The following is a 24,362-nucleotide window of genomic DNA, read 5'->3' on the forward strand; positions in this document are numbered from 1 at the left end:
TATTTTTTGTATTTTTTTACTTAGAATCGATAAGTCGGAGGCATAGTTGTTGACAATTGTTGGTGATGTTTACAAATAACAACGTAAGCTATCGAAATCCCTCTACTGCTCATATGACGCGTACTAATCCTGGGTTTTGGCATTCACCAGCATTTGCGTTGCTTCCGATGGTCTCCAGGAGAAAATGCAGAACTAGCGAAAATCCTACTGTTCGAGTCTTGGTATGGACGAATTTCCGTTGCAATACGCTAGTGCGCTGCCAACTTTGCGTTATTTAATGTGGTAATCTCATGATGGGCGATGTAGCGCAGTCGGTAAGAGGTTCCGCTGCGAACGCACAGTCAATGGTTCGGATCCGCCCTAATGTTAACCATGACTTTCATCCCTCTGGGGTCGATAAATTGGTAACAGGCGTGTCTGGGAGGAAACCACAAAAAAAAAACAAAGAAAAACAGTGACTTGACACATCGGCCGACCAAGTCATATACTGTGTTGACTGAATATACGTTCGTAAAACCTCAAAAGATCCTGAATTAACGTCGAACGCGTAAGCGTATCCTCAGAAGGATTGATTAACGTCGTGCACTTTATCCTTTATCGCTTACGCTTATGAAAAAATGAACCCTTCGTCTTTTTTCTTCATCTTTTTTCTTTTTTTTTTCCTTGGGGTTTGGATACAAGTAATTTTTAACACCATAACCTTTTGGAATAGTGGGTTTTGAAGATGACGATACAAGATATTTGAGCAATAGATGAAACAACTTTGATTTTTTATTGCTCACTTGATTTCTGTGATTTTAATCTTGATTTTCTTGAAATGAATTTAATTTCTTATATTTAACACTATAACCATTTGAAATAGGGGGTCATGAGGATGATCATGTGATTAATTTATGAATTAATTCCATTATTTTATTACTAACTTGTTTTTGTTGCTTTTTTTTTCGAATTTCTTAAAAAGAAAGAGAAGAAAAATTATGATTAAAAAAATTAACATAAAGAATTATGATTTCTAATTGTGCTCAACATCCGCAAAGGACCCAATTTCTCTTTTAAAAAAATCATAAGATGAATACATAACAAAAAAAAAACCATTAAATGATGAATCTCGTTCAAAAATATCATAAGATTAACGATTTAATGAAAGAATTGGTGTGCGAGGATCAGCTCAGTTTTTCAGTCACGTACATATGTGAAGATTTAAGACTAGGTAGGTATTTTATTTCATGGTAATATTTATCCTTTAAGGGTAATTTTTTCCCTGAACAAAACCACCACTCGTGTTTGATGTTGCTGATCTCCTGTGCTTGACGAGTAATGATAAATTGCGTTCTAAGAAGTAGCCGCTGTTCGTAGAACACGGCGGAAAAATATGTAGGTCCTATTTTTTTGGTGAACGTGGCAAACATTCGCATTTACTTCTCGAAAACACACGATCGCTGAGCTCATTCAGCGGGCTTTTTTTTTTAAAGAAAATGTTTTTTAAAGGGTTTTTTTCCTTTTCAATGTTCTTTTATTGTCCAAAACAATGCGACGCAATGTAATTTATGTGTTATCGCATGTTAGAATTCTAGTTTACAATAATAATATAAATGATTAAAAATGTATAGTACATTTATTATGATTGTAAATAATTGAATTTCAAAGTAAATTTTGAACTTTTCAAAACCTTTGGATTTCAAAGTAAATCAAAGTAAATCGGTGGTTAGCTATTCTAATATTACTTTAATTTTACTTTTTTTGTATTAGCTTCTTATTTTTTCCCAAATTTATTCTATTTCATTTTTGTTATTGGCATTAGCTTCCCAATTTCTATTTTATTTTATTTTATTTTATTTTTTCTTGTTTTCTATAGGGTGCTCAATTTTTTTTTTACTTTTATTACTTTTTATTTTATTTTTGTCATTTTCAATACACGATTGAAGCGTGACAAAATAGTCGTGAAAAATCTTGGGAAAAAAAAGATAAAACCTATAGTTATTTTTTACGAAGGACGTCACGCAAGAAACACGCCATCGTTTTGTTGTACATTCGCTTCCAGAACTCGGGGAAATTTCCATCAACTCGCCGTTGAGGGTCTCCTGACATCATCTCATGATCTCCTGAAGCATATTTTTCCCTTTAAAACGAATCAATAAAGATAAATGTGTGGAGATAAATTCCCACCAACCTCGTAAACCATATTTTTATTAGTATTTTTATTATTGTTATATTTTTTATTAGCTGTGCCACCTATTTTTTAAATTTTTTTTTGCCAATTTTTCATGTTATCTATTCAAGATTTGTTGACATTCGCTCACAATTTCCAAATTTCCCAGTCGATCATCATCCTTCCAGTTGATTTTCTCGCCGCTGAGCGGTGGAGCGCTTAGAATTTTTGATAATGTTAAAGCTAATGAATTAATCTGAAACAGCTGGGGATCAGATTTCACCGGGACCACTTCATATTCTTTGATTCCAGCTTCTACCAATTATATACACACGTATTTGCGAAGTATCGTATTTCGTCCGAACAAAATTAGCCTGATCTATCCTGATGTTCACGAAATCTTCACAGGATCCTTTCGCTTAATATCCATCCTACGTTACCGTTTGAAAGGATAAAGGATAAAGTGTTTGGCGTCAGTCAATCCGCTTGGGATTCGCCAAGGCACCTCACTTCAAGTACCATCGAAGTACTTAACGACCTCGGAAGAATAGTTCAAAACCGCCCCGGCGCTATTCGATTAAATTTCATTCATTTCATTCATTGTATGGCACTAGAACGGTTTCGAACCGTCGATCGATTATGCACTCACAGCGGAACCTCTTACCAACTGCGCTACAACTCCTCCTAACTTGAAACGTTTAACTCTTTACTCAGAAAAAAATTGAAGAAAAGAGAAGCAGCCAAGAGGTATCATTATGGTTGGGTCAATCCTACTCTCACAGGACCGTGGATTTTTTTATCAATCTAATTTTTTGGACAATCTCCCAATTTTTTGACGTAACGACTCTCGATCCTACTAGACTTTTTTTCTCAATTTTCGAATATTTTTTTGAAATTCTTTTCATCTATGGGATGAATATCCTCTAGAAAGTTTAATGTAACTTTTTGGGAACTCTAAAATTATAAGGTGTTATAAAAATTACGAGCCGATGCAAAATCCTTTCTTCTTCTCCTTTCATTTAATTGTTTCGGAACGATGGTGATTTTATGAGATGATTCGGTCACCCATTAATTTCTCTTCTTTTTAAATAGTTTTGTATCCTGGAATAAAACTATTTCGATTCATTTTCGTTACTATTCATAGATTTTTATTGATCCAATTTTAGTTGAATTTAATTTTGCTTGTCCTACTACTGTTCCAATCTGCAGCGATGATTACCAAACCTCTAAAAGGTTGTGACGAAACGAATAAACTTTCCTACTACTCTAAATATTTCTAAAATAAAGTAAATTATGTAGTGTAATTACCAATGAAAAGAATTTCGAATATCTATTTGTTTATTCTCAATTACTTATTTTGGCCCTAATAATCTAAACAACCATATCGTCACCTATACAATATGTGCTGTCTGTCTTACGGAGTAATTCAGGATTGAGGAAAAATTGTTCTTTTTCGTCTAGGATCCGTTTACGAAGCGGATTTTTTTCTTAAATTTTTTTTCCCGGAAACTTCATAACGTTTTTTGTTTTTTTCATTCAAAAATAATGATAATATGAAATAAAATTAAAATACGAGACATGTGTAGAGGTACACTTCATAAAATACTTCATAAAAATAAAATACTCCTTACTTCATAAAATTTAATTTAATTTTTCAATATTTTGAAAAAGTTTTAATTTTTCTCTTTTATATTTTAGTTTTTTAAAGTCAACTTAGATTCATTAATTATTGATAACATATTTTTTTATTGTATTTCTTAAGTTAAATAAGATTAATACGATTTCTAAGGGATTTGAAAAAATTATAATTCTGGGTTCACTCATAATCACAACAATTAAACAATAAACAATCATCATAACAAAAATAACTAACATAACAGCTAAGTTATTTATAACAAATACGATTTCTAACGGATTTGAAAAAAAAAACATAATTCTGGGCTCAGTCATCATCATAACAATAAAACTCTGCGAGTTTTCTCAGCTCTCTAGTTGGATTAGCCATACCGAAATAGACATTAGGCTCTGAAAAAATGAATTTTGACTTCATCGGAATTTTTTTCAAAATGAGATCAAAGAATAAATTTCATCGCATCACAGATTTCACGTCATTTGACGAGTATGACTTGTTTTTCTGGAGCCGCCCAGATGTCAAATGACGTCTGAAATTCGTCAGAAGTGAGCCATACTTTTGAATACTTCATTATATCAACGCATTCTTAACGTTCCCGTTGACGCGAGGAAGCGGTAAGAGTGGAGGGAGAACAGCTTGCAGCTCTCAATTCACCTGTCGATTAGAGAAAGAAAGATTTCGTTAGAGAAATTTAACCGAATTTGAATAATCATTTGAACTGAAGTAGTTTTACAGAGGAAAATTCCAAGAGTTCTTTAAATTTCTCTTTTTCTTAGAAATCATCCTCTAACTCGGTTTGTGAATTCCGTTTGCGAATCTAAACGGATTAACTTTCCACGGATCTCTCATATAAACTGATAAGTGCAGGCGATTTTGTGTTAAGGTGATATGGAAAGGATTTATGAAAAGTTCTGTCAACATTTCTACAAGAGGTTTCAAATTCTACTACTGTTAGAGAAATTTAACCGAATTTGAATAATAATTTGAACTTAAGTAGTTTTACAGAGAAAAATTCCAAGAGTTCTTTAAGTTTTTCTTCTTTCGTAAGTTTTAAGTATCATTTGTAGATAAAGACTACTAAAAATCTACCGTAACCATTTCTCCAATTAATAAAATAGAAGGACAACGTGTCGGGCGTTAATCAATCCGCTTAGGATGCGCCCCCACGTTCACTTCAGAATTCAGAATCGTTTGAGGTTCACGAAGGTGTAACTGGCCCGTACAATGACTTGTGGGGGCTAGCCGATGGGTCAAGTGTTAGTGTTTTTATCCTCCCAGACAAAACTGGCACCAATTTATCGTCCCCGGAGGGAAGAAAGGGTTGGTGAGCACTAGAACACTAGAACAGAACAAAAGAACAATGATCGAAGGCTTGATTGGTCTTGGGACGGAATCGAACCTTCGATCGATCGATCGTGGAGTTTCAGCGGAATCATTTACCGACTGCGCTATATATTCTTTAAATATTTTGAAATACGGTGTATTTTTTCTGCAGTATATTTTTCAAAAAATGTTTCATAAAACACAATGACTAACCGAAATCCATAACGAAACAGAGGAAAAAAAACTAGTTGAGTCTTTTCAAAATGCGAGGAGTTACTAAAAAAATTCATAAGGCAGATTTTTCGTAGATTTTCTACACCAATTCATTTTTCGCGGAGTTTTGGAAATTTTTCACGTCCAAATCTTTTATTCACCATTTTTTCCTTCTTACTTACTTGAACTGCATGAATCAACGCTTTCTCAACAATAACGTGAATTTTTTCTCGGAGACAAACAAAAGGAAAGGAATTCAGATGAAAGGAAATTTAAGCTTCGCGGCTTTTTCGCTTCTATTTTTAACGTGTGTCATATTTCGTTACACATTGTTCCCGATATTCATTGTTTGTAATGAGTATTGCCAAATTATTTTAGAAACTATGTGCAGCAGGTTCATAGGTTGTCAATGAGTGTTGATGGATAATGTTCTTTTCTTGGTTATTCCACGAAACTAAGCTGCAGGCGGGGCGACTGTAGCGCAGTCGGTAAGAGGTTCCACTGTGATTGCACGATCGATCAGAGGTTCGAACCCGGCCTAGTGCTCACCAAGCCTCTCATCCCTCCGGGTTCGATAAATTGGTACCCGAGACTTGTCTGGGAGGATAAAAACACTGACTCGACACATCGGCTAGCCCCCGGCAAGTCACTGTATGGGCCAGTTACACACGTTCGTGAACCTCAAACGATTCTGAATTGTAGTGATCGTGGTGGCGCGGGTCCCAAGCGGATTGATTAACGCCAGACACGTTGTTCTTCCATTTTATTAATTGTAGAAATGGTTACGGTAGATTTTCAGTAGTCTTTATCTACAAATGAGACTAAAAACTTACGAAAGAAAAAAAAAACTTAAAGAACTCTTGTAATTTTTTCTGTAAAACTACTTTAGTTCAAATGATTGATCAAATTCAGTTCCGCCTTTTTCAATCAATTTTTCAGTCAATTCTTTTTCTTTTTCACTTACCCATCTAAATGATCTATGAGGAGAAAAGTCTGATGAGAATGTGAAGAATGGAGAAGATACGTGGAAATGAAAAGTTGACGGGGAAAAGCCCAGTGATTTCAGGACCCTGGAATTTTACTGGTTATACCTTCGCGATCCTTAAAGACCTGATGTGATCCCTGAGGATTCGAGGTCACCAACTAAAATTTTCTTATTAATCTCTAAGAAATCTAAGAAAAACCAATTAAAAATGGCAGCAAATACGTAAGAATCTATTGACTACATACATATTTACGTCATAGCAACGTACGTGTCAATATTTCACTCAACGTGGGCCAATAATGGAATGAGTGACGACTGTCTCGACTGATGAGGAATTCCATCTGATGAAAAAGTTCTCATTATTTCTCTGAATAACTCATTTTAAAACAAATATTCTTAAATCTACGTTTTATCTGAGGAAGAATTTCTTATTATTTCTTTATAGAACTCTTTTTAAAACAAATATTTGTAAATCTGCATTGCTTTTTATGAAGAATTTCCTATTATTTCTTTACAGAACTTTTTTTAAAAAAAAAATTTTAAAATCGGCAACATTTAACCTCATGGAGTTGTGCCTTTTTAAAATCATTTTATTTCCTTCCTGATTTTGCTTTTGTTTTTGTTTTTTTTTTATTTTCTTTTTCTTAAGAATGTCTTTGTTCCAGAATCCTAGTAAATTCTCTTATTATAGCCCAAAGTTCTCTTTATAAGGTTGGTATTCTTATGTTAGTTATATTTTCTGCGATTTAACGCCCTCTAGAATGATTTTTGTCAGTTTCAGCGGTAAGCCGCCAGCGATTCAAAGGTCCCATCAAGAAAATGTGGTCCCCGCCTGAATTAGAAACTTTGCTAAGCATTTGGAAATCATAAAGTTCACGAGAGAAAAAATGAAGAAAACCCACTTCTGTTATTGAAATTTGGACAAAAAAAGGAATAATTTTAATAATTTCTCACTCCTGCACGCTCCAGGTAAAACAGGCGGAACCGTAGGTTTTTCCTCTTTATTTCATTTCGTCCTAAAGTCCTCATTCCTTGAGTGGAAGAACGATGTGATTTCCCCTTTGTCGTCGTTGAATAAAGCCCGGAAGGGTTTCTCGCGGACCTCTTTTTCTATCGATCTCACCGCTTCATAAAGTGTAATGAAAGCCATCGCGGAACATGGCAGCGAACAGCATACCAGATGTCATTGAATCCTCATTAATTCCTCAGTTTCCTTCTCTCGCTCATTCATCCTATTCTATTTCTATTTCCATTTCTTTCATTTATTTATTTATTTTTATTTAATTTCTCGCTTCTATTTCTTTTATTTCTATGCGCTTCCGGCTATTTTAGAAAGTTTTATATTCTTTTTTAAGGGTTATGTCAGGAAGTAAACACAGGAAATAAACCCTGATTTTTGGGACTTTTTCACTGTTTTCTCCCTATTTTGATTTATTTAATTTGGTTCTATTTTCCGCTTCTATTTCTTTTATTTCTATGCATTTTCTGCTATTTTAGAAAGTTTTACATTCTTTTTTTAAAGGGTCATATCAAGAAGTATTATCCCTGATTCGTGAAATTTATTCTTTCCCTTCTTTGGTTGTAGCTACGACAAATTCTTATGGGTTTTTTTCCTGAAAAACACCTCATCTTTGTATCAACACAAAATATATGCATGTAAAATAAATATAAATGTAAATAATAAATAATAATATAATAAATATATATATAATATAAAGTATAGAAAACATATGATTATACAAAACGCGTCAATCTATGTATAATAAACAAGACAAAGCTGGAAACTTGAAAAAGGCTGGAGGCCAGAAGACTGCTAATTGTTTCGTTATTTATTCTTCTTGTTTCGTTATTTCTTCTTCTTCCCATTTTATTATTATTATTATTATTATTATCATTGTTATTACTATCATTTGCTGCCATTATTATGTTACTGTTTTTGTTTCTTTATTCTATTTTTTAATAGTTTTTTTATAGCTTATATCAAAAAATGAACTGATGATCTCATGAACTCATCTCACGCTGATTCTTTCTATTCTTTTCTTTTAATTATAATTAATGTAATTATTAATTTTGTAATTTTAATTTCTAAACTATAATTATAATTACTAACTTCTTTGATAGATTCATATGATTTTTTCTATAAAAAAATACTTCATTTCTAGACAAAAAAATCATAATCTACAGTAAACAAGACGAGGCGAGAGGTATGAAAATTTTCCTTACATCATTTTATTCTGCAGGATGATTCTTTTTACATTTGCGTGAGTTAAGGGAAATTGTTTATGTGCATCTGTAAGAAGCGCACGTTAGGTTTCCCTATGATAAATATTTCTGATAATTTTTTTTTAATTTCGACTAAAGCTTTGAAGCACTGCTTTGCACCGACTTTAGTGATCCATTTACTATCTGTTATCAATCCATTAATTTTACTTTCCATTTTTCTTCTATTTCCATTTATCTCTCTAGAACACAAATATTCAAGGAAAAAATGATTCTCAGTTCGAGCAGTCCAGTTTGCTCCTGCATATTTACTTATTTATCCCTTTGTTTATTTATTTTACCTCTTTATCTTTTACACATTTGAAAACTGTTTGTTTTACCGAAATTACAAGCTAATCACTTAACTTTCTGCAGTTTCCTCTCGTTTTTCTGATCCGTTGACGCACGTCCGGCTGAACCAACACTGGACGTTACTCTACTTTAGTGGATATTCCGTCACTCACACGGATTCGTCGTCTCTATCCATCTGTAGGTAGCGTGTACTAATTGGATTGCGTCGCAATCGACAAGAACTCGAAAGAATGTTCGAACTCGTCGTCCCGATGTTTCTTTCGAGTTCCCGGCCGATGAGTGCGTGGATTTTGAGTCACACCCACCTAAAGCGAAGCACTCTCGGATCCGGAGCGGTTTTTTTCCCCGGGGGGCCCGTGGCTAGTGCAATTATTTTCTTCATTCATATGTATATGTGTTCTTCCTATGCTTTCTTAGCTATTTGCTGGTGGCAGAAGCCTCGGATCGGACTTCTTCTCGTCTTGTCTTCTCGTCCCTAATTAACGCATGGCAGACGTGGTTTGGCACGGCTAAAAGCTAATAAAAACAGGCTCGAATGTAATGGAACGCGAAGCAGAACAGCAGAAATGAGAATCGAGAAGGATTGGATTGGCCGGACGTCATCGTCAGACCACCACCACCACCACCACCAGCTGCACCCCGGGAGAAAACTCGGCTCTCGTTCACGAAACGATCATCTCATCAATCGCGGAATAATTCGATAGTGATTAATCAATCAATTTTTCATCCATAGAACATTCAGAGCATACTCATAAAATCTGGAAGCTTTTACTTTCGATCAATTTATCCTCTTTCCTCTTTCCTCTTCCTCTTCCTCTTTCTCTCTCTCTTCTCTCTTCATCTGAAGTCATTCCATAGCCGTACTGGCGCTCATAAACCTTAATTCAAATCTCAATTCGAATCCATTGACGCATCCGAGGCGAGGATTTCCAGAGACTACATCCTTTTACACTTTTACCACAACTAAAAATAACTCATCCCTCAGTGTGCTGCTGATTCCATGAGGAAGATGGATTCGAAGCGTTCACGGTGTAGTTCTTCTCTATGTACAATTGAAATCTTTTAATTTTTAGTTAGTAAGAGAAATGTTTGATTTTCTGATTCTCCGGAGAAGCTACTGTAAACATTCCCAATCCTCTAACATTTCAATTCATATAATAGTTTAAAATGTTTGCAAGCAAGTGTTAGAGAAGATTACGGTAGTTCGATATAGTCGAATCAAAACGACCTGAATCTCGGTGTAGTTGCGTAAGCGGCTGGGCTTGAACCTCGATACGGTGGAGTGTGGCGATTAGAATCGAGATGGGACCCTCGCTGTAGTTCGTTGATGGTCACACCTCGATTCCACCCGTTAGCTTCACCCACCGCTTACGCAACCGCACCGTGCTTCATATGGTTTTCACCCGACTATACCATATTCATAAAAAAGAAAAAATAAAAAAAAATTATTAGGTTAGGAATTAGGTCGTTCTCACCCGATCATACCATAGTGCTTAGATGGATGAGAAAATAACTTCATCTCAAGTCAGATTAGCGGGTCCCAAGAAGAAGAAGCAAATCTCCTTGGGTTTTTCTGGTTAGAAGATAACTCAAGGATAGAATTGATTGATGATCGCCATCATATCCACATCTTGCTAACGCGCTCTGGAACCTATCATCACCAGATTCGTGTCAAGACCTAACATTACACGATATCTCGTTTCTTTTCCTCGTTTTCTTCATTTCATATACTCTTATTCCGTTCTTTTTTTTTTCTTTCATCAACAAAAAGAACCGACGATTTTACCTTCGTTGATTCAAAGGCCAAGTTCATTTATAAAAATTATCATCAGGATTCCTGGAATTTTGTTCCGGGGACCGATTTCTGCGTCACAAAAATATTATCACACTTGAACTTTTAAACTCGTTTTGTTCTCTTTTTTTCATTCTTTTTTTTTTGCAAACTTGCCAGTTACTGACGGGAAAATGTGCGCCACTGTTGCTTCACACCTTTCGCCTCAGTGATGAGTGGCAATGGTTTTTTTTTTTTTTGATTCGACTGTGACTGACTGGACACATTCTTGGAATTATCCATGTGTTGGTAAGGTGTTGATCGTTTAACGAATTTTTCATTTCTTCATTTAAGAAGCCAAGTTCATTTGTAAAAATCATTACCTGGTTCTCGGATTGTTTTTTAACTGATTTTAATTTTGGCAATCAAAATGCGAACCAAACTCGAAATTTAAGATATTTCCACCAAAAAAAGTACGTTTTGAAGTGCTAGTCCAACTTCCGTTTTGTGTTTTCCTCTGGTTTTTCGACGTTTTCGTACTTCAGAACCATTTTTATATACCGCGTTTTTATAACCATTATATATGTTCTTTTTTATTTTATATTTTTATTTCTATTTTTTAATACATATTTTATTTTTTATTTTTATATACCGCCTAGTTACGGTAGTTTGTTCCGTCTACGAATACAAAAATTCAACTCATCAATGATTTGAAGTTGATACTGTTCCTACTATTCCCGATCATATCGTAATCAACTAATTAGAAACCTGCCCGCTCCTATGTTCTCTTATCCCAGAACACCGGCACCGGTTCCGATGCAGAAAATATTACATTAAGTATATTAATAAAAAAAATGAAATAAAAATTAATAATAAATAAATGTAATATAATGAATAAAAATATAAATAAATTGAATATAATAAATAAAAATAAAAGCATACTAATTAATATTTAGTATATTAAGTTGCTGGAGGATGGTCAGCGTACTGTAAGCATTCTCGCTGGGAAATGTTCGTAGAACTAGTTCAGCCCTAAACTATATGGCCAACAGAGCCAACGTCCGCGGTGCTTCCTCATCGCAACCTTTTTTCCGGAGTTTTCTCGGTTTTCGTCTTTTTTTTTTTGTTTTCTTCGTTTTCGTCGTAAAATCTGACTCCGGGCGGGGCAAAACCGATGCTACTGGCATACTGTAAGCGATGAAAGCGCGCTGTTTCCGTTAGTATGGTCGTGTCAAGACGATATGAAGCTGTGGGACCCTGTTGCCTAGCACCATTTATCGTTGCAGTTCACGATGGTCCCTTCTATCGATCCCAGCCGCTACGCTCGGGGGAACAGCTTCGAGCACAGCCGCTTACGCAATTGCAACGTGTTTCATGTCGTCCTGACTACACCTGTGTCGCCTACGGTGATCCTAACGATCCTAGTGAACCTTTCTTGGATCATTGAAATTCTTCTCTCACGTAGATTGCTAAGGATGCTTGAAAAAATCTCCGGATAGCACAAATGTTAATTTCGTTGCCGCCGGCGATCCGCGTTAGAATTGTGTCTGAATATTTGCTTCACTTTACGTTTCTGAGTAGCGAGGGAACAGAGAACATGAGAAAAAAATCCAGAGAAGAATATTGTAATGTATTTGTAATGCAGAAAACTTCGCCGCTAGGCGAACTTAGCCGATCTGATTTAAATTTAGTTTTTATGGACGATATTTTCACAAATTATATATAGAATATTAAATGAATTTTTATAAACTATATTCTTTAAAAAAAATTTATAGATAAAAACGCTTATCACCACGGAAGTATCAAACGTTCTATGAAGATTTTTCTTTCTTTCTTTCTTTCTGCATTCATTCCTTTCTTTCTTTCTTTCTTTCTTCATTCTTTTTTTTCTTTCTTTCTTTCTTTCTTCTAATCTAAAAAGAAAATGGAAATATTTCTATGCTTTTATGTACGTCTGAAGCAATTCCTTTGAAAATCCGCATGGCTAAAGAGCACAGTTTTGAAAATTTTTCTGATTCCATACATATTTCCATTTTTTTCTCTAGCATATCCTAAATATCCTGGCTCAAAATTGTTCTTACTATCACATATCGATTAGCGTTCTCTATATCCTCAAGCATCACTTGTTCGGAGGGAAAAAAAACGAATTTTAGCAGCGATGCTCCGTTGAGAAGCGAGGCCAGGCCAGCCGTGATGAATAGTAATTCTCTTTGGAAATTAATAATTCTCTGCATTTTCACTTTTCTTTATTCATTTTTAAAGGATGAAGTGCCTGACGTTAATCAATCCCCTTCGGATGCGCTGACGTATGACCACGTATGAATTCAGAATCGTTTAATGTTTACGAATGTGTGCGTCTTGCTCATACAATAGCTTACGGGAATCAAGTTAGAGCATTTTTTAACCTCCCGGACAAGTCTGACACCAACTTATCGGCTTCGGAAGAATTTGGAGCCTGGTTGGCACCGAGGCGGTTTCCAACCGTTGATCGATCGTGCACTCGCAGCCGAACCTCTTACCGACTGCGCTACACCCAGCGACGTCATTCATGCTCGCAGGTCCTATATATAGTACTGCCGTCGGCCTATCGTGCACGAATGCGTGTGGTTTCACTCCGTTCCACTCTCTAATTTATTATTCAGCGTTCCATTTAATTTTCTCCACATTTCATCGTCAATAAATGTGAAAAAGTTCGGATTACAGTAATAGAAGGGAAGCTTGAAAGGGGTTCTCTCTGGATGATTCTCTTTATCACATAGAATTTAGTTAGGAACTTTAAATGTCCTACAATGATTTGAGAAATGAGGTCCCGCGGAAAATAATCTCTTCTCCTAACTAAATTCTCGTAGAGTTGACTCCGATTACTAACCACAGTTTCCGCTCCTTAACAAGAAAAATATGTATGGGACATTTTTTTCCGACGTTCTTCCAACTTCCAGTCAATTCTCGTAACTTTTGATATCGTTCTATTGCATTTTTAAGCGTTAATTGATGAGCGATGAGCTGCTAACTTACATTATAATTTTTACATAATATTTATATTTATATAAAAAAATATAATGTAAGTTAGCAGGATTTCTAAAGCAATTAGTCTTTCAATGTGAGGCCATCCGTAACTATAGCGTGGAGCAAGTGGTGTCAACAAAGGTCCCAGCTGGATTCTAACCGCTACGCTACGACACACCGCTTCGAGCGCAGCCGCTTACGCAACGTTCATGTCGTTTTATCCCGACTATGCTCTTAAGGTCCTATTTCTAAGAATATACATCCTGGATTGTGATTTCTGTCCGCATAAGGTCCTGTATTAACGAAACTTCTCAGTGGGGAAGGAAGGGGAAGAGGGAAGTGCCGAAGGCGTACTTAAGGAACTTATTTGCCGTGGCTAACCAGGAAACGAAGAAGGAATGATAACCATATATTCTTTTTCTCTCATATTTTTTCCCACTTCGTGACATTCATAAGTGCAGGCAGTTTCTGATGCATTTTTCACGTATCAAAAGGGTTACGGTACATGATGAATGTTACATTCGTGTGCTAATCAGATCGGAAAGCCTTCCAAAGCATGACTACATTCAAACAATATGAAAAAAATGTAGTTGGAGGGTGGGATGGGGTGGAGGAGGGGCGGGGAAGGCACTCAGTGGCCGCCCTTATTTTCTGAACGCTCTCACTTTTTTTCCTTAGTAACCTGAGCTTACTGTCATGGATCCCCTAAGACTAACACCTAGGTCCTGGGGTGCCAATTGATTTAGTTATTAAGTTCCAGAAACAACGGAGCCAGTGAATGCTCTTCTCCCAACAATTTTTGTATTTTATGTCGTTGTAACGGATTCTTAACACTATCTTCACATTTTTCGTGCTGTATTCAAAAAAAAAAGAAGTTTCGTTTCGTGCTCCGTTTATTTCTCGTCGCCTTTGTTTTGAATTTTTCCCGACGTTTTTCGCGATTCAATTCGAACACTTTTCAGAGACGGGGTGCCTCGACCAGCTCACGCGCCCCGCTGTGGCAGATCGTTTATTGATCGTTCGTGTCCCGCCGCCGACGCGTCGACACCTGGGCGGGAGTATCGATCGGCTCTACGCGCATGGCGCGCGATTCGGCCACGCCAAGCCTTAGCCCCGCCCTCATATTGCTTGTGATAATTCCAGGTAATTTTATTTTCCTACCATTTATCCCTACGAAACCATTCATTTTGCTATCAATGTCAATAACGGTATGACGTAACTGACGATGTTAGGGTTTCTGTGGGCAAATATAAGGCTCAAGGCGTAGATTACGAGTATGAACGTGGCTACGCCCAATCCTCCTGTCCGTTCTCAATAACGGCGTGGGAAACAGTGTTTTTTCCTACGAGGTACGTTAGAACGTGCCACCGTTGTTCACGTTAGAGCATACCGCTGCTTAATTTTCTTTAATCGTCCTAAAAAACGGTCTGACGACCGGATTAGTTACTGCGATGTACGTTAGAAGACGCCAAGCTTGATTCTTGTACATGCCAGTCCAGTTCTCTCGGCAGCCTATTCATTGATTACACTTGAATCAGGCGGCTGAGGAGACCTCATTGATTTTTGGCCGCTCGCTCGTGGATGCGGCGCGTGCACTTGGGTGGTGCATTTTCGCCTACTTTTGAAGGAACAAACACTGCTTAAGCAACTGCACCAAGTTTCATGTCGTTTTAACCCTGTATATTAAGGTTTTTTTCTAATGTGGGTAATCAGTTTCCCGAGCAATTATTTTCGGAAGTCTTTCTCTTCAGTAATCAGTAAAATAATGAAGTTACTCTGTTGGAATGTTAGAGTTACCCAGGAAATATCCGTCACCTGACACCGCTCCACCCCCTGTTTAGATTTTTGAAACTATCATTCAGAGACGGGGTATAACCTTGAACACTTTAATAAATGGAAATGCTGGAAAAAAAAGCAAAATACTCGGATATTTGGGGCTCCAAGAAAAAAAGTAAGAAAGTAAGAAAGTAAAAAGTAGGAAAAAAATCCAAAGTTTATGTGCTACCTGAGTTCGAAGATGCGGTACTACTCACTATTCACTTCCAACTTGCGAGATTTCGAAATCGCATTGAACCACCAAAGCCTTTCATCCTTCTGGAGACAAGGAATTTAAAATATTAATAATTACAGACTAAAATTAGAATAAATTAGCAACACTTCTGCGTGCGAAGATAGAAACACTAACTTGACAATACATTGGTTGCCCTCCACAATTGATTGAACCGAGCGTATAGGAGAACCCAAAAAAAAAATTGATCAATGTCAAGCACGCTATGTTTTCTATTCTGTAAATGGAGCGCTACCAAGACATTTGAGGTACGCAATTGGAAATTCTTCTTGGTTATTTCCCAATTTTATGATTTTACTAATTTCTAATTTTAATTTTTACTAATTTAATGTAATTCATTTTGCATTGTTAAAATCCTTTTCTTTTTCACATTAAGAAAGTTCTAAGAAGATAAAATCACGTTCCAACTCCCGTTCCAACACACCTTTAACAATTTAGGGGAATTCATTGAGCAGTACGCATTTGATAACAATAAGAATTGTTGTAAAGAGGCGAATAAGGAATCGGAATATTTTTTTCGGGCTAAGAGGCAGCGGAATTGTGAAAATGGTAATTAACATATGATTAATCAAGTGTTCTTCCGAATTTATTGTGGGTTTTCCCTTAATCTATGGATTTCTATTAATCTCTGATGATTTCAATTCGCACAACTTGAGATAAGATTCCAATGAGGCTCAGAAATCGGACGGAACCGATCGATACTCAACGCTACCAGTGCTAGTTTCTTTCCGTTCAGTTCCAACTACGAATTAAAACAAAAAACTTGGTTTTTAAAGCGACTTATATCGAAAAAGTTGTCACGTTTCTCTAAATTTTTACTATATTTCACTAATCAATTCCCATGAAAAGAATTCTCGAATTGTTCTTCGTCTTGAAATCCTGCTTTTTTTTAAGGCGCAATGGGCATCGGTTGCTTTGTTTGCAGCTCTTTTGATGGAAACAATCGGGCCTGTGAAGATCCGTTTAACAGTACGTTGGATGTTGCCTCAAAGGTAAGAATAATTTGCGAATGTTTTGTTTATTTCCTCTCAGATTTCCCAAATATCTCGAGTTTTTCATCAAATTTCTTCCATAAACTATTCGTTCGATTTATATTCTTATTTTTTCTCCATACCTAACTTTACCCTTTCTTAATTGACTTGTACTTTGTTTGTTCTTAGGTTCAATTGCTGGGTTTTCATGGAGTTTTTTTCTCAAACACTATTATATATACAACTATGGGTCTAGGTACCTGCAGTCCAGAAGTTACTTTTTGTCCCAAAATTCGTAACGACTACGTAGCTTTCTAACACTAATGGGAACGAAAGCGAACGAGATCGTCCCTAGATAGATTTACTAAGAAAAAAAAACACCGGATTCATGAACAATCCTTGTGTTTTCCACAGGTTTTTTTTTTCATTTCGTTCCCTGCCAAGGAAAAAGAAACATTCACCAAGTCCTATTTTGTGGTGTAAATGAGATTGTGTTCGCTTTCCACTTTTCACCACTTCTCCCTCAGGTCTTTTCTTCGACAAGCCATGCATTTGCTCCAATTTTGTGAAGTATTTGTCCGATGTTTATAAAAAGAGACGTAGTTTTAATAGCGTCTATCTTTCAGCGAGAAACTTCATCGATTGCGAACTACCATCATCCTTGTTGGGCGTTCAAGAAAGGCCGGCAAGGCCTTTTTCCAGCCGATCATTGCATCAAAATTATTGGACATAGAGGTAGGTATTCTTTATTGTTATTCATTGTATATTTTATTATTATTGTTTATTGTCTTCGTTTCACTTTATAGTTCGCTTTATTTTCGAGTTACAGCCGAAAATATTTCGAAGACGATGATAATCCGGACGTGTGCGCTCGACTCAGGGACATTAACAGCCGATACAGGTTGGTTTTTCACATTATTTTGTGGTCTACATTGAAATTTGTTTCAATTCATGTGTTACATTTGCTGAAGCCATGAATATATGCCAAAAGTAAAACGAGACATCACAATAAAGACGTCCTGAAAAGAAATTCTTTTGTTATGAAAGCTCTTTCCATCTTGCATATGGCCATATTTCTGTGTTAGAGTAAACAAGCTATGCAATTCAAATTAATATATCATTTTGAAAAACAACACGTATTACATCAAGTGTTTCTTTATTTTGTTATCAGTAGCAGTATTCGTTGCATGAAACACCAGTTATAATATAACCGGTTGTTTAAACCGCTGACGTTGGGTTGAAGAGTAATTCGTAGCCAAAAAGTACAGGCATAATTTTATATACGATTAGATAGTGGAGTTTTTCTTTCTTTCTTTCTTCAGACCATTAGAACGAAGTGTCAAGTGGATGAAGTGCAACATTTTCGACATCCTCATCTTTTTCCAGATACTTATCGTTAGAAACACACGCTTCCCCCAACAATTTATCCTTAGGGGATATGACTGGCAACAAAAATGGGTAATTGCGCTGCGCCGTAGTTAAAGCATCCGCACCAGACCATTGCGGTGTTTCTACCCTTTGTCCGACACAGCTTAGTGGTCCAGCTCGCTTACTTAGTTACAGCAAAAGCTTTAAAAACTTGCAGTAATGATTTATTACATTCACTCTACAGATCAATAAAGATGAAGATCAGTAACGTTGAAAAACAGTTAAGTGGGAAGAGCGGGACTTAATGACCACGGCGGGTCTGAGATACGTCTACCCTAGTTTACTGACAGCTTTCTGTTGGCACATTTTACATATGTCTATATGAGCCGAAAAAAGGAACTGGAATCTACTGTAAACATCACAACAGCTTTTTCGTACAGTGTTCATTTCAAATCGAGAGACAGTAAATTTGAGAATTTGAAACTCATCGTATGTATAGGACCAATAAGAAGCTGCGAGTCAAAAACAGAGCGAGCTTAGAGAAAATCCTGTAGTGTGTCAAATATGATCATTTTGTCTTACATGCTTAATTTTTCAGAGATAGTACGGATAAGCCATTGCGGTCATTTCAAATTCGAGGGTTTCCACTACACTGGATGTGTGCAAGCATGTGATTCGGATGGTTGTAACTCGTCTGAAGATTGTTCACGTGTGATTTATTTCTTCACCCTCTTGCTGCTCACAGTGGTGGATTTGCTACGAGCATAAGTGTGCACACCGCAAACTGCGCGAAGCCGCGAGGATCCGCCCACCACTGGTAATCTGCCCATAATGTGCCCATAATATGAGAATTGAATGGGTACGGCGTAACGGTGGTTTGTCGGCTCCTCGACCGCCCGCAAAACGCTCTCACACATCCGGGTCGTATCCTTCCTCTATCGTGATTAATGTTCAATGTATGTACGAACACAAATTATTGTTGATCGGCTCTCACTTGAAAAAGGCAGTGTTTCCAACGTTATTTTTCATGCAATGCGTGTTCTCCTGATTTCAACCGTATTACTCCTCACAACTACGATCAACTTGTAGAAAGTGAGCACATATTTTTATCGTAGGAATCACTGCCACGTCCACGCTCCTTTCATACACTATGTTTATTTCGTAATTGTCTTTTTTTATTGTCATCTATAGGTTTCTTTACCATGACCTGGAGAATTCTATATCATGAATAGTAGTATTACGCAACACTTGAATCCACTGTATTCAAGTTTTTCCTGAGATTATCTTAGTCAATGTGTGTATAAAGAAAGCAAAGATGAGCAAGTTGCAATGTTCAAAACTATGGTCACTCACTGATATTTTGCTGGTAGGAAAAATACTTCAGAGACGATTTTCTGGATTCTCCATCCAATTTTGCTTTAATTGATCAATGGGACCAAAGACGGATTTACAATTTTACACGTAGCAGTATTGACATTAAGTTGTGTGTGGAGAAAAAAAAATGAAACGCATCACTATACATATCACTATCACTGTACATATATGCTACAACAAATTATAATCATACACTTACAGTATTACTGTCCTATTTTAGTACGTTATCACTGAACCCGTCATCTATATTGGCAAAACTAACCAGTGTAGAATTTTCTGACATCATTCACTTACAATTCATATGAAGTGTGCAGTAAACGATAACCATAAGTGATTACTATCATCTATAACGAGCATTTCTATCTTAAATAAGATGTAGTAGGTTCACAATTGAAATCTTATTGCTGCACATAAAAGGATCAAACGTTCCGAAATATAATATGTTGTGATTACATACCGACGTAAAAATTTAATGAGAGGCGAAGAATGTAAAGGAAAAATTCTCCATGGTCATGAACAGCTCTTGCCACAACGATATCAATATCAAATACCTTCTCGAGCACTAACACTAGACATACCCTTCCTAGTGAAAACCTTGTAGAAATGATGGTTTTATTTTTCCTTTCTTTGTTGAACGACAATCTGTTAATTATGTAACACTGTGAATGCATTGTCTTAACTCCATGATGCCCTCATATTCCATGACTTAATGATGCTGTGAAATAAACTAATGACGATTCTTACTTCGAACCTGATGTCACCCCTAGAAGTGCGGAATACATTAGAACGAATCCGCACGTGCTCAGAAAATCATATATGTCATTTCGTAATTCAGTATCTACCCAGGAGACAAGCAAATACTATTCTTCACTATATAATATGAACGTATTAGTATTCACGAACCCCAACAAACAAAAGTTTATCATTTGCATATAACAATAACAAGTATTCAGTTGTATCCACAGCTCTCAATGATTTTTTGATAAGGAGCAATCTTGGCAGAAGCGTTCTTCTTTGCCTAGAAAATAATTATTTTATTATATTAATCCGTAATTCATAACCAACAACAACTGGATTCTCGTGAACTTCAGATGCCAAGATAACGAGATTGCCTAATCGACTAAACTCGACTTCAAAAGGAATATGAAAGCCTACGTGACAAGTCACTCTGGATAGTTTCAGCCACATTGCTGAATCAGAACAGCCATTGGGACTTGAGCACGTCCAATGTATACATGTAGTTATCTCTCCGACATTTTTACTACGGATCAAAATAGACAGAAAACCTGCTGAACTCGGCGCTAATTTCAAGTTCGGTGTTATCCCGATATTATGTTGAACAACAACAGCAGCTACGTTAAGGATATCCAGCAAAGATGCGCTAAAACCACTTAAGCTTCTAACTCATTACAGTTTGAGGAAATTCTCATGTTCCGTTCTCTCCACCATAGATAGCGCAGATTTGCAACTAAAATAGTGGGGTCGCGGAACTTGCACCACAATTCCAACAACAACACAGCTAAGAAGTACCAGCCTCTCTGGTTTATCCACAAAGACAGTTTCTCTCACGTCACAAATCGGCAAAGCAGACTCGGGGGCAACGTTTACACATCTGACCACCGATTAGGTAAAGCAGGCCTTTTACGTCAAAACCGCGGACGACATTGAAAGCATTCAAATGAGAAAAAAAACACTAGTCATACAAAAGAACTTACTTGTTCATAGAGCTTATCGAGTTTCTTCTTCTGTTCGTGGTAAGCAGCACCCTTGATCTTTCTCTTTGCTTCTAGTTTAGCGACTACGTCCTGATATTTCCATCCGACCTCATGAGAAAGGCGACCAACTAAATAGTTCCATCTTACTACAGATTTCAAGTGGAGGAAAATGACGAAGATAAACGACTGATTGCATCAATTTTAAACGCAAGTGAGTCCTCTTGCTAACATTCCTCATTGCCAACTGTTTTTCTTTGCATTCAGTTTTCATAGGTTGGTCAGTAAGTACAAGAACGGCAAATTTTTCAAGTAACAAGGGCGGTCTTCTTTCTTCACGATAGCGCTCGACCAAATCTGATAAAACCGACGCGCTAGGATAACCAGGATCTCTGTTTCACGCCGCCTTGAACTATTTCCTGAGCGGAGCTCATCCCAATATTGATAATGACCTCAAAATCAGACAAGGTTACAGACATTATTCGAGGAAACCCCTAGATTTCGGAGGAGAGACATTTATGCTCTCTATCAGCTAGTGGTACACTCCGGACAACGATGGTGTTAACAGAAGTTAAAAATAAAACAACTATAAATAAACTCACTTTTTTCTAACTATCTTGACTATTTTAACTTATCAACCAACCAAATAGTACTTCCGACTAATTCCGAAAATGCAAGTACTCTTTTTTCTGCCATTATAAAAGTGGATGAATCCTTGGTGCCAATACTCATTGGTACAATCCAGAGAAATGTATGTATGGTTCCACTGACTTCGGAATAAGTTTCCTCAGTGATGTCAATACTTCGCAACAATAAAAACCTCTTTAAAATATCTGTATGAAGTTAATCATTCGTACAATCTCACTATTATGCAACGAAAAATATGGGTAGTACAGTAGCAGAAGCGCTGCTGTCGAAGAAAACACAGCCTTAAATTATGACAGTTGCTGGTAGAGGTAGCTTTGTTACGAATATAAAATGAGCTGTAACTAAGTTAATAAAAATCCATGATTTTAACAAAGTTTTTCCTATTTTTTGTGTATGATTGTTGCCCAAGTGCAATAATTAATAAAATTCTTTTAAGGGGTGCCGAATATAACATGAGAACCATACCTGTGCAGTGCTTGCGACGGGGCCTTAGGCACAGATGTCTGTTCGCAATAGGAGCATTCATCTTCTTAACACGATCGTAAGCGCTTGGAACACCTTCGTACACCCTGAGATTCTTAAGAGCCAAGTTTCCATGAGATGTCTTATGAGGAAGCATTCCTGAAAATACAGAAGCATGACTACATGATAGCACAACACGAACACATATATGTTAATGTTGGAGTGTATCTCTTTCAAATTCTCATTTTGTATTTAAAATGTGAGTTAAGGTCAAAAGGCAGCTAAATTAGTTAGGAGAAACTTGCAAATTTTAATGAGGACCTATCTTTGAGGAAATACATGGTCTGGTTTGCAAGTAAGTATGGTTTCGTAGGGGTAGGACTAACTATTCAAAAGGAGATGATAAGGTCAGCGTAACCCTTCAGTATGTACATTTCCAAACAATAAAGCCATAAATCATTGGGATTGGATTAGCTTCGAAAATGACAACTCCATAACAACATTCTAGGAAACAAGTAACCAATGTGTTTCTGCTTGTTGCGACAAGAACGTTAAGAATGACACGATCCGAAAGCAGCGGTTGCGAAAAGAGCGCACAGAAAGACGAAAGATTCTTGGAGCAGTGTTATCTGGACACGTATAACTCGCCCGTTAAACAATCAATTACCGTTGAATGTGGGTTGTTTCGGAGAATTTGAATGTTCTCACTCACTTCTGATCTACTTATGACACCCGAAGCTTCATATCAGAAGTGAAAGATTCATTATCATTAGGATGGTTCGCCCTATGAAAAAAAGTGAAACCAGAAAACAGGAGCGCCGAGAAGATGCACCGGTGTCGTATAACAGAATCATAAGTTAAAAAAAAATGGAAGACAACTACATGAGACATGTTATGTGTTGGAAAATATCCCATTGTTGTAGCAACTACTCTGCAGCACTGCAATAGAATAAATCAAGAATTTTTTCGTGCACTGCTGCTTATGTCCAAGTATCTAACGAACAACATCAACATCTCAACAATCATTTACTTGGCCAATGATTTCTCCTTCGAACCGTAAAATTTTTGACTCAATTATAACTCGAAATCCTTCACGTCTCACTAATTTCTGATTATACTGTACCAGAACAGAAAAAGAAGAACATCTGAATAAAACTCCCAGGCAAGCGTCTTCTCATTAACATATGCTTTTGAAATATAGATGTTTTCTTAGTTATGTTTCCAACATTATATAATCAGAGGGACCAAATTCCTTGGAATAGTTTCTATCTGTCCAGAAAAGGAATCATTTAAACTTCAAGTTCACCGAACTTAAAATGAAATATTCATCCGCACTTTTAATTTAGATACATTGAAAGATTACATAAAAATTTGATGTTCTCGAGAAACACTTCTAGAAAAAGCAGGAAAGCTCAGTTTGAGTTCAATGAATGAACAGCAAATGTATGGTTGCTATGTTCTAGGCTCATTTAAATCCAAGATCCCTTCTAAACTATAAAAACTTAAATCCAGTGGATTTCTTTTATGAGCTCTATTTGATTCCTTACTGACCCAGAGTAACACAATGTGATGCACAAAAACAGTTCTAGACTAATTTACATTCACATTAAGTTAACGAAGAATGAAGAAAAATACAACATACCGCGTACAGTCCTCCAGAAGATCTTTCCAGGAGATCGGTAGTGGAATGCACCACGAGCAGGATTGATGTTGCATCTCTTTCTAAGGAAGCTCATGTACTTCAGCTTGGATCGGTGGAAGTTTCCAGAGATGGCGATTTCCTCGCATCTTAGCACAACGACTTTTTCGCCTTGCAGCAGCTGTTTGGCCACGATCGACGCAAGTCGTCCAAGAAGATGGTCTTTACCATCGATTATGATGGGCTTATTATGAAGACCCATTCTACCCTAAACGGTACATTAGAAACATTGCAGAAAATTGTGGGCGGAATGATGCGAAAATAATCAAGGTTCCCCTCCTCTCCAGCGCGAAATTGTAGATATAGAAAATGAATTGAATCAGAGACAACATTCTCGTCTCATAACACTTCTCATTCGTATATAAAGCGAGAGCAACGAATTAACAACCGTGTTATAGAACAAGAGTAA

General features: G+C 36.6%; 2 protein-coding genes across 3 annotated transcripts; one reads left to right on the plus strand and one right to left on the minus strand.

Annotated features, from left to right (window-relative positions):
- Nucleotides 1–14,730: 14,730 nt before the first annotated feature.
- RB195_012707 (uncharacterized protein) lies at nucleotides 14,731–18,826 on the plus strand (the record flags this gene model as incomplete). Of its 2 annotated transcripts, XM_064202208.1 has the most annotated exons (5): nucleotides 14,731–14,794; nucleotides 16,614–16,711; nucleotides 17,317–17,425; nucleotides 17,520–17,591; nucleotides 18,657–18,826. In XM_064202208.1, 5 exons carry the CDS (start codon nucleotides 14,731–14,733, stop codon nucleotides 18,824–18,826), a joined length of 513 nt encoding a protein of 170 aa, XP_064058088.1. The 2 variants fall into 2 exon arrangements, with proteins under 2 accessions (XP_064058088.1, XP_064058089.1); XM_064202207.1 differs by lacking the exon at nucleotides 14,731–14,794 and having other exon boundaries at nucleotides 16,619–16,711.
- A 1,555-nt stretch (nucleotides 18,827–20,381) lies between these two features.
- On the minus strand, nucleotides 20,382–24,155 carry RB195_012708 (uncharacterized protein; the record flags this gene model as incomplete). Its single annotated transcript, XM_013438965.2, has 4 exons — nucleotides 20,382–20,450; nucleotides 21,148–21,275; nucleotides 22,258–22,413; nucleotides 23,897–24,155. The coding sequence occupies 4 exons, from the start codon at nucleotides 24,153–24,155 to the stop codon at nucleotides 20,382–20,384; spliced, it is 612 nt and encodes a 203-aa protein (XP_013294419.1).
- Between the last annotated feature and the right edge of the window lie 207 nt (nucleotides 24,156–24,362).

The sequence above is a fragment of the Necator americanus genome, chromosome V (assembly GCF_031761385.1).
Source record: "Necator americanus strain Aroian chromosome V, whole genome shotgun sequence".
NCBI lineage: Eukaryota > Metazoa > Nematoda > Chromadorea > Rhabditida > Ancylostomatidae > Necator > Necator americanus.